A 10,737-nucleotide genomic window follows, 5' to 3' on the forward strand; every position below is an offset into this window, starting at 1 on the left:
TGAGGTAAGATATTTTTAAAAAGCTCACTCTTTCACCACTGTTGTATAAATATGTTCTTGTTTGCAAAGTAACTCAATGTATTTCGAAGTGCTCTCCACACTTATGATTTTATTTTTCCAGGGGGACTGGGTTCCAGATGTGGACATGGGGTACCATGCTGGAGTTAAGTTTCTAGAACTGGTCTCTCCTGTACACAGTGGAGAACTTGGTCCTGACCTAGCCCTGCACATTTTAAGTTCAACATCTGCAGAACAGAACCAGATGGCTTTTAGGTTGTAATGACTTTATTACAGTAATATTTACCAGACTACAGGAGCCAGATGAGATTGCTTATCCTCTGAAGTATCCTCTACAGATACTGCACTCTACATTGCTGTTATTGCACTTCTGGTTAGATAATTAAACTGTATTTAGTTGCCTTGTACATGTGTAATGACAATAAAGTTGAATCTAAGTTTCTGGCTTTTCACAATAAAAGGAGATGAAGCAGAATTAACAAACCAAGCAGTGAACATCTTAAATGTTTATTGCAAAGTAGTGGAACCGGTCTTGTTTAGTCTGTTGGGTCTAAACGAGCACCAAAGTCAAAAGTTAATGTAGCGTACGTCACATGCCTGGACACTTAAACAGTTATGAAGACCTTTCCAGTCATGCAGCATGAATTGCAATGGCTGGAGAGGTCTTCATAACTGTCTAAGTGTCCAGGCACATGCCCTGTAACACAGCATGTGGAAGATGGGAGGTGCTCCCCTTTAAAAGGACTGGTGGGATCCCAAAATCTGGCAGCTGTGATGGTGTGGCTGCAAGAGAAAAGGTTGTCAATAAAAAAAAAAAGCACCAAAGTCAAAACTTAATGTAGCGTACCTCACATGCTGTGTCACATGCCTGGACACTTAGACAGTTATGAAGACCTTTCCAGTCATGCAGCATGAATTGCAATGGAGCTGCATGGCTGGAGAGGTCTTCATAACTGTCTAAGTGTCCAGGCACATGCCCTGTAACACAGCATGTGGAAGATGGGAGGTGCTCCCCTTTAAAAGGACTGGTGGGATCCCAAAATCTGGCAGCTGTGATGGTGTGGCTGCAAGAGAAAAGGTTGTCAATAAAAAAAAAAATTAAACCCTTATTTGATTAACAGAGTTGAAAAAAAACTTGCCTGTCTTAATGTGTCAAGAATCCTGTACAATTCTCGATGCTCCTCATGATCAGTCATTCCATGGCCAGACACACTGCTTGCCTAAGGGGGGGAAACGGCAAAAGCTTGAAGTTCAAGCATGACATACTCAACTCACATTTTGGATTTCACAAGTTGTTTCATTTTGAACAAAGTGTTGATACCTTTTACTTTTACTAAAGTGAGTAAACCTTAGTATACTGAGTGGACACTGCAACATTCCAAGTTTTCTATTAAGACAATACATTGACCATTTAATATACAACTATGCAATTCAGTGCAATATTCACCTCAACATCTGTGTCTGAGGCTCAAAATGAACTTGTCTGGATGTCAAGATCTGCTACATTACTGATCTGTAGTGCGAGCCTGTTAGGTTTTGCGTTATCCTCTTCACTTGGTCAAGTGGCTCAAGTTCTGGACTCGATGTACTCAGCACTGCATTCAACAAACACATTGTGCAATGAATAGTATACATGACCTGTGTTGAATGCCTTTTTTTCAAATTTAGTGAAATTAACTTGCCTTTCACCACAATAAGCAATACTGTCATGAAACATCTCTTGAATAGTGGTTGTCAAACAGGACAGGTAGGCAAAACAGGAAGAGAAACAAGAACTGAATAGTGTGTACTACAAAGCACGGTTAGTCCTACTGTTGGATTAACTTGCCTTTCACCACAATAAACAATACTGTCATGAAACATCTCGAATAGTGGTTGTCAAACAGGGCAGGTAGGCAAAACAGGAAGAGAAACAAGAACTGAATATTGTGTACTACAAAGCACGGTTAGTCCTACTGTTGTGCCTATTGCCAAAATACAGCAAGTAAAATGATTTAACCATTATTTGTCCCAATGGAGAGGGGTGTTAAGCCAAGCCATCAGACATTTTCAGGGCCCCGCAGCAACACCTTTTCCAATCCTATCCCCATCCAAGCAATAAGCAGATATGTGGCTTGACACACAGCATCTGCATTGTATTTGCTCCAGTTGAACAGTGGCTGGGCCATCTTGCTTGGTAGGGAGGCCCATCTGAGAGCCATGCCCCCTCCACTATTCAACCCTGACACTGTTCTACCAAGACTGTCAAGCAAAAGAAAAACACCAGTAACAACCCCACTGGGTCAATAACTATTAACAGCAACACCAGCACAAATTGTGTGGGTTTCAGTGAAGTCTACAGGGTCATCAGGTGGTCACCCTCTCGCTAACTTGTGTTTTTGCCGAGCTGTGCCATGACAGAGAAGGCTCAAGTGCTTCCAAGAAACCACAACTCTCTGCCTGTACCCATCCAATCTTCCATCAGTATCTGCTAGCTACTCTGTTGAACCCTTCAATAATTGGCATCTAAATGCTAACTGTTAGCTACATGCAGTCCTAGCATCAAACATTCTGATTAACACAGTCAAACCTCTACTACCTTTTACAGTTAACCAGCGTCTTGATAATCACTAACAAATCAGCAGACTCCTCTTTAACCTCATGTTAGCTTGCTAATGCTAGTAGCATTCAAGTCTGCTGTTAGCTTGCTAATGCTAGTAGGCCTCAAGCCTACAAAGATGGCAGCTGATAGTTTGTCTCAACTTCAATCTAAATGTAGGCTCTATATTACAGAGATGGCAGAAGAGCTGAACAAATAAGTAAAAGTGCACGTACCTCCCTAAAGTACTCTACTACAAGAAGACATCTGCGTCAAAGAGCAATGACTTCTAAACACTACTGAACTTTATTGAAAACAGGATGGTGCAAATCTTGCTTGGATATGGTCGACATCTGCCTTACAACATTTCTGCATATAATGCTACCAGTTATCTTGAAGATGTTACTACAGTCATAGCATATTGTCCTAGAAACAGGTTTTAACAATTGCCCTGATTTTTACTGCGAACATACTCGCGCTGGAGGTCTAATTGATACTAACCACACACACACACAGAACCAATTAGTAGTCACATGCCTAGCTTACCTTCAGCTTGAAAAGTTTCTTGCTAGCAGAGGTTTGCTACCATGTTACATTAACATAAATTTATGGCTAATGCTAGATAAACTAGCCCACCTGAACCCGAAAGCATAAATTTGACTGCTTTACCTCAGAATAAGAGCTAAACAGAACGCTGCAACTTAAAATTTTACTATAATTTACTAATGCCACCCACCTGTGTAGCAAGTTTTCAACACCTGCGCCGGAAAAAAATCACGTGAGACCCAACTGCACTCTAATTGGACAGTTTGATTCTGCTCTGTGATTGGGTTATAATTGTCCAATCTTTTCATCATCATCTTCTTCTTCTTTTATTGGCAGTTGGCATACGCTTCTGTGTTCTGTATGTAGATGTTCACAAACAGGTTTAATTATTTTCAGTCTTTGTACAATATTATTTATTTACATATTTTATTGACAGCTTTTCTACACATACTCAAAACATTTTACAGGCTCAAAATCATTGTGACAGCCTATTAGAAATACATTTCAAATTTAATCTGGAGATAAAAACATACCTTTAATAAGATGTAAAGTTGTTAACAATGGGAAAGGTCTTTGTAAAGCTTCAAAAGTTGGCAGTTGGAATTGGAATTATAGTAAATGAAGTTGAAAACTAATGGGTGTAACACTTGCTTATATTAGTTATTTTGATTAATTTGGACATGCAGATAATCTGATGCATGGATTGGACTGTGCTGAATACATTTAACTGTGAGCTATGAATTTTTAAGAGTATACAGCCATGCTAGCAGCTCTATGGGGCTTCTTTAGGCACAGTGCTGATTGGTACTAAATCCTAACATCACCATGCTAACATACTGACAGATAATATTAACATATCGGTGTATATAAAGTGGCAGACTACCCAATCAAAAAACACTGGTGTTAGCCTGACAAAAAAAAAAAAAATCAGAATAATTTATGTACATTGCCAAGGTACAACTGCCACCAACAACACAAAAACATATAGCTCACTATTTGTCACTTAACGTCCAAATGAATCCAGTCAAGGATGTGATAAAATAAATAAATAAAATATAATAACATGTTCTGAAAACAACATTGTATATACTGCTGTATTGTAACTCACTGAGAGTTCAGCTACTGAAGGGATGAGAAAGAGAGAGAATGATGGAGTAGTGAGAGATTGTCCAGGAGCAATTAGTCTGACCTGATGAAGCAATGACAAACAACTCACATGGAATTAACATCATTCTGGAAAAGTTTCCTCAGCAGAAGGCAGGGATGTCTGTACTGTAAATGTTTTACAAGAGAGAGCAAGAAGGAGAGAGAGGGGCACCATATCTAGGACAGGGATCAGACACTATAGAGTATGTCAGCGAAGGTGTTATTGCTTTAATAGATTTTTTTTTAATCTAACAAGATTACAGGATAGCTTTTTAACCTCCAGGTGTTCCTGAGCTAGTTTAGGTCATCTGAGTCCTCAACATAATCTAGCTCATCCTGAATTCCTCCCACCTTGCTATTAGTCTGCAATGCTCTACTCTGTACCTAGACAATAAAAATGTATTTTTAAAAACTACTGTTGAAAATGCATAAGTTAGTTTGTGTATTCTAATTCCAGGAGTAGTTGGAACAATTTGCTAGAAGAAGTTGGATGACTGAGATAACTGTATTTCCTAAATGAAGTGATAACATAGAAGCTATTCCAATCCTGACAATGACAGTTTCAATGCTGATTACTTTATGAGCTTACATCTTGTTCCTCAGTTCTTCTAAATAGGAACTGAACACAGTTCATACAGGTTAACAAAACTGATGTAAATTTAAAAATGGCAGCAAGCAGTATGAAATGAGGTGATACTTTTTTAAATAATTTTGAGTGTTTTAATTACAGTGATAGGCTCATCTGAGCTCCCTTACCCCCTGTGTTAGAGCTGATGCAGCTCTAAAATCATTGATAGATCAGCAGGTTCAGAGACAGGTTAGAAGAGAAAGAATCAGTCTGGCTCATTTAAAAACAATCCACTTATATGTCCAGTCTAGTTTCTACATATACCTGGAATAATTGTCATGGTTTTCTTTGCTGCAGATCCTCAGCCTGAGAGCGGAGCACCAAATGGAGCAAAAAAACTACCTGTTAGAAAACTGGAAAGTCAAAAATTTTAATGCAGTGGAATTTATAATGCTTTCACAAGTCAGGAATGAGACCCTGTATCCTCAAATTAGTCTAGCAATTTACCCAACTTTGCTGTTGCAGTCTGCTCTGTAATGAACCTCAGAAAACACATGATCGTATTAATGTGCTTTTTAAAATTCTTACCTGTTGTGGGGTTTTGTTTCGCCTGGTCCATTTCAGTACTCTGTACCCATGCCTCATGGTAGCTAGCAAGAGAAGAATGTGTGTGAGACACTGAACCCCCCAAGTTGTCCGTGATGGCGGCGCGTATGCACGCAGCGGCCCGGGGCCCTCGGCTCCAAACAAAATTACGTTGTGTCAGTGTTACAATGACAATAAAATAAAGCTTCTTCTTCTTCTTCTTCTCCACATGTCACTAGCCTGCACATCAACACACACATCACTGTTACATGAGGGTACACACACACAATTCCAATTTCAGTATTTCCAATAACATTACCTCTGCACCAAACTGATGATTTATGGCAACATGCTGTATACAAGTTGTACAGTAAGCCTTTGTTCTTTATACAGAAATAATACAGTGAAAACTATAGTGTAGGACTGGTGAACCACTGTTAGCAAAAACTACTTTACAGATTACATACATTGAATGGATGTTGCTGAAAAATGAAAACTGTTCATGAAATTTAACTATCATTATCCAGGGCTTCACTATGCATATTTATTATTTTAATGAATGTAGATCATTTATTGTCTTATTTCTAAATAGCAAATAGTCACTGTGCATTCATCTCTGAGTCAAATGCAGTAGACCATTACAGCTGCCATCACAGCTAGCTTGAGGGCAGTGGCGGTTGTGACTGTAGATCTGCATTGAATGCGCCACACAACCATTTACACACATTCACATGCACTACGCCTTGAGAGGTCAGACACCTTATTTTGATTCATTAATGGTCATTCTCACTGCAGCCAGCAGCTCTTTCTGTCCAGAGGAATATATCGATTGGCTCTGATGACAGCTTAACCTGGCACATGCAGTACTACAGGGGACCAAAAGCCAGTATCATGTGAAAAGCTAACTACAAAATCCCTATCACAATAAAAATCCTGCAAAAGGTATACAATGAAAACAGACTTGTGTGCTGTCCTGTTTTGTCTGTTTCTTGTTCAAATGTATTGAAAAGTATAATGTTTCCCTTTAATTTGTGGCAGAGGATAAAGTAGCACCAAAATTTTAATATTCAAAGTTCACAACTGTACTTAAGCAGATAAAGTTATGGTAATTTTTATTAGATGCAAATATGCCCTTGGCCAGCAGACATGGGAGAATGGTGCATAATGTAGCACATTTGCATCTGCTTTAATAAAGGTCCCTGTCAAGAACATTCTTACATTTTACTTAAGTCCAGTTGAGCACCTGCACCTGGATATGTGTATATCCAGTGCCTTTCAATTATCACAACCATCGGATCTGGAGTGCACAGATTTTTGCCTTGCAATTTGATATGAATAATTTGGTTTTTAGTAAGAACTCTACCTCTAAGTGAATGGCAGTGGAGTGATAAAGTCATGCTTTTATTATAATAAAGTGGATAGGATAGGCACAATCTGCCTTTCCTCACATTTCAAAAGAGAAGGCTCATCTGTAAACGATGAAAGTAACAATGAGACTATGCAAATTCTCAACTCTATCAGTCAGGACTGAAAATATTTCTCAGTACAATGTTTACAGATAGCTTTGCGTTTCATATCACTGCCAGTTATATAACGTTGTTAGGACCTGTTGGCTTGTCCTTTTCTCTTCCTGGATTGAAAAATGTTCAACACACATGTCCATCTGAAACACTGCCCTTGAAAGTTTCCATTCCCCTTCTTCAGGTCAGCTGACTTTCTTTTATTAGCACTTCATTAAAATTCATTAATTGCTTTCGTTCTCTTGGGTCCAAGCAGAAGCAAAACTGGAACTATCAAAAATAGTGAGAGCAAGAGCAACTGTCCTGTGCTCTAGATACACACCCTGTGATGCCAGGCTCCTGCAAGCACATCCACCCATCTGTGTAAAAAAAACAAAAAAAACAAAACAAAACAAAAAACAAAACAAAAACAAGCACATAGAGGACAGCAGAGACACCAGCCAGAGCAATTTAAAGAAGTAGATGTTAAATTTTATTTACTTGTTCTGTACATAAAAGGTCAATACCAGCACAGGTGTTAACCATGGGAAATTTTAACACATGTAAATGGTATAAGAAAATAAAAGGCACAATTTTCGATTCTTAAGAAAAAGACAGGCTTTCCTAGAATGAGGACAGAGCACAGTAATACTGTTAATGCCATTACAAAAGAAGCATGGGAAATGCAAGTTCATCTCAAGAAAGGAAATAATCTGGATGTATTGCTTAATTGGTATATTTCATGAAGAGAATCCACACTGGTTTATTTGCACAGACCAGGAGGGATTAAAATGAGAAACCTTTATTTAAAAGGAAATAAATGACATTAAGCAGCATTTGACCAGGAGGTTTCATTTCTCTGGCCAAGAGGTCATGCACAGAGGCAACCAGCAGGCATTTTCCCTTTTATAAATGTCCCCTTAGGTAATTTAGTTTTATACCACTCACTAACAAAATGCTTTATTTAATAGCTGACTACAAACTGATGAAAAAAGGGATACAACTAAAAGCTGCACAATATTACTGAGTCAATGGCTGAGCAATAATTTGAACAGAGCAGCAGGAAAAGGAAACAAGGAAGTGAAATAGTCCATTTTTTCAATAGTTCGTTCAGCAGAAACACAAAGATCACAACAGCGCCCTACTAATCAAACACAACTGGATGTCGCACAGTACAAAGATGCGTCCCACAACTGTGGGAGCCGCTTTGCATAAGAGACAAAAGCTGTTCACAGATCGAATAGTTCGGGAATTAAGTTATTTTAAATCATCATTAGATCACAACATTAGAAGCGATCGCATGTGCTAAAAGATGAATGTATCTTATGATCTGAGAAAAGCATTAATCTGATTTAATTGGCCTGCTAAGAAATGTCCTCCTTCCCTGATGTATGTCACTGAAAGTGGAGCTTCTCACTTCAGTGGAAAGCCTTCAGCCCCTGTGCACACATGACGACACTGCGTTTAGCTAGCCTTCTGGGCAGATAATTGTAAAAGTGCTGGCCAGGGATTTGACTTTGTTTCTGTTCCTGTTCAAAGCTTAGCAATCCTATGCAATAAAGCTGAAAGATATCACCTAGTGCTTGGTGCTGTTGGCACTACAAATCTGCTAATCTTTAAAACAGGTTGTCATTTTAGTTCAAAATAATGTGAATGACAGTGCAGAGAGGTACCAAGTGGACATGCAAAGTTACCCCTATACTACACATAACAAAAAACAAAAACTATTGTTGATCATGTGGCACAAATAAAAAGATAAAATCATGTATGGCCGTGCCATGTTTTAGTAAGAAAAGATAAATAAGTCTAGTTAGACAGGCTTGTGCCAGGTTGTAGAGTGGATGGGATTGTAGGATATCAAGTTCTGTGCCAGGTTGTAGAGTGGATGAGATTCAGGGATACCAAGTTCTGTCAACCAAGAGCCTCCACAAACCCACTGCCTCCTCCTGATTCCAGTCACACATCAAAAGTCTATCACCCTGAATAACTCCTGGCCAGTAAATGGTGTGTACATGTGTGTGCTTGTGTGATGATTAAGTTGACTTGATTGTTTGGAGAAATAACATTTGACAGGCTGGTGGTTAGCTCCTCATTGCCTCAGTGCTCTCCCTAGTCCATAGGGATCTTGCAATTCCCTGCTCAGTACAAACATCCTCACAACAAAACAAAACACACACCAACATGTTCTAAAGTCCCCAAGACTTCAAACATAGCAAATATTCAAATAAACCTGAAAAAAAGAAAAACCAACAAAATTTTTTTCTGATGTAATGTGGCAATTATCTATTGTGAACACACGCATACACACACACACACACACACGCACACACACACTGATGCCCAGTGATCTGGAAATGAAAAGGACTCTAATGTAAAAACACTGGCCAGTCTGGAACAAATGTGTGGTAAAAGTGGGAGAAGGGGGATCAGGCTTTAGTTGGGATCTGATATCCAAAGGTGTAAACAGTCAGAAAGCCTTGCAATGGTTGGCAACAACAAAGGTCATTAACATGAAACAGCCCCAAGCAGGCAAGCACGTAACCGTAGTGACACTGGCAGGAAAGGTGGACACAGCCAGCAGATTCGTGTATAGGTTGATACCAGTGAGAGGCTCCAGTTGGACTCTTAGGTCAGTCACTCTCATCCGGATTCTGGGGGTCAATGATTTTAACATGGGTGAATGGGAAGAGACCCCTCCGTCCATTCACCTCTCCTTCCCACTGACCACTGATGTTCATCCGTGTAACCTTGACCATGTCACCAACCTGAAGAAAGAAGGACAGGAGGCTGAGTTTCAGGAGGAATAGGACACGTGAGGCACAGTAATATTTCCAACGTCACTCACATGATCACAAGATAGTCTGCTGGATGGCATGGCACTGCTACATTTAGGGCCATGTTTACTGTAACTAAATTACCTTAGAATGTAGCCTAATGAATGTATATACTGTTAATGTGGCCACCATGTGAATGTGATTCAAACTGTCCAAGGTATAAGTTTAAACCACATATAAGTATGACAACTCACTAACAGGCTCTAACAGTTTACACAGATTAGCACACACACAACAACCAACCAAGTCAATATTATAGCCTCTGTTCATGGTCACCTTCTCTCATTTAAAGTGAACATGTAGGCTGTAGTGCACTACACCATTTTCTTTGTAATATTCCAAAAAAAAAAAAAAGGGGGGGGGGGTGGCTTATCGAGTTTAGTTTTCAAAAGTTAAAAGGTTAGTTTGAAATGTAAACTGAAGGTTAACTCTAGCAGAGACTATATTGTTAAAAATTAAAAGTCAACGTTTTTCATAGCCTGGGGAAAAACTAAAATACATTCGCCACTTCGTTAATATTTATTTTAAAACCTGTTCCAAACTACACTAACAAAACATGGGCGCTTCCACATACACTTCCAACTGTTTAACGTAAACATTGTGCATTAGACTGTGATTTAAAAAGATCACGGGAGCACGGAGCTGTCGCTCAGATGGGTCTGTGACACTGAGTGTGACCCCCAGTCTGTAAAAACCATATGTTATCAGGATTAGAAGGGGAAAGTCACCGTCATCAAAAACACAACTGAAGCCTGAAGGAAAAGGCACATTATTTGTAGCTTTAACTTCACAACGAAGCTTCAAGGACACTTCGTTCTAGATATCATCAATAACAATAATCCTTTACGCCTCTGTGGAATGACCGCAAAGTAACTTGCTCAAACAGCTTCTGTGAAATTCATCTGTTAAAAACATATAATTTTTAACAAGTTACTGAAATATCAGTATCACTCACATTCAATA

The 10,737-nt window shown here is 39.1% G+C and overlaps 1 protein-coding gene and 1 long non-coding RNA gene across 3 annotated transcripts in view; both read right to left on the reverse strand.

The window, feature by feature from the left end:
- Positions 1 to 1,157: 1,157 nt before the first annotated feature.
- Positions 1,158 to 3,301, reverse strand: LOC109965652 (uncharacterized). Its single transcript, XR_002275672.1, has 3 exons — positions 3,143 to 3,301; positions 1,466 to 1,613; positions 1,158 to 1,238 (listed from the first exon to the last, which is right to left on the reverse strand). It is a non-coding gene; the product is annotated as an uncharacterized LOC109965652 (long non-coding RNA).
- Positions 3,302 to 7,410: 4,109 nt separating this feature from the next.
- crkl (v-crk avian sarcoma virus CT10 oncogene homolog-like) overlaps positions 7,411 to 10,737 on the reverse strand; it is a 12,436-nt gene continuing 9,109 nt past the window's right edge. For both annotated transcript variants that reach the window (XM_020609835.1, XM_020609834.1), the window contains one exon: positions 7,411 to 9,705. In XM_020609835.1, coding sequence (XP_020465491.1) covers positions 9,571 to 9,705 — 135 coding nt within the window. In that variant the 3' untranslated portion in view covers positions 7,411 to 9,570. The remainder of the gene's footprint in view (positions 9,706 to 10,737) is intronic.

This window comes from Monopterus albus, unplaced genomic scaffold (assembly GCF_001952655.1).
Source record: "Monopterus albus unplaced genomic scaffold, M_albus_1.0 scaffold102.1, whole genome shotgun sequence".
Classification (NCBI taxonomy): Eukaryota; Metazoa; Chordata; class Actinopteri; order Synbranchiformes; family Synbranchidae; genus Monopterus; species Monopterus albus.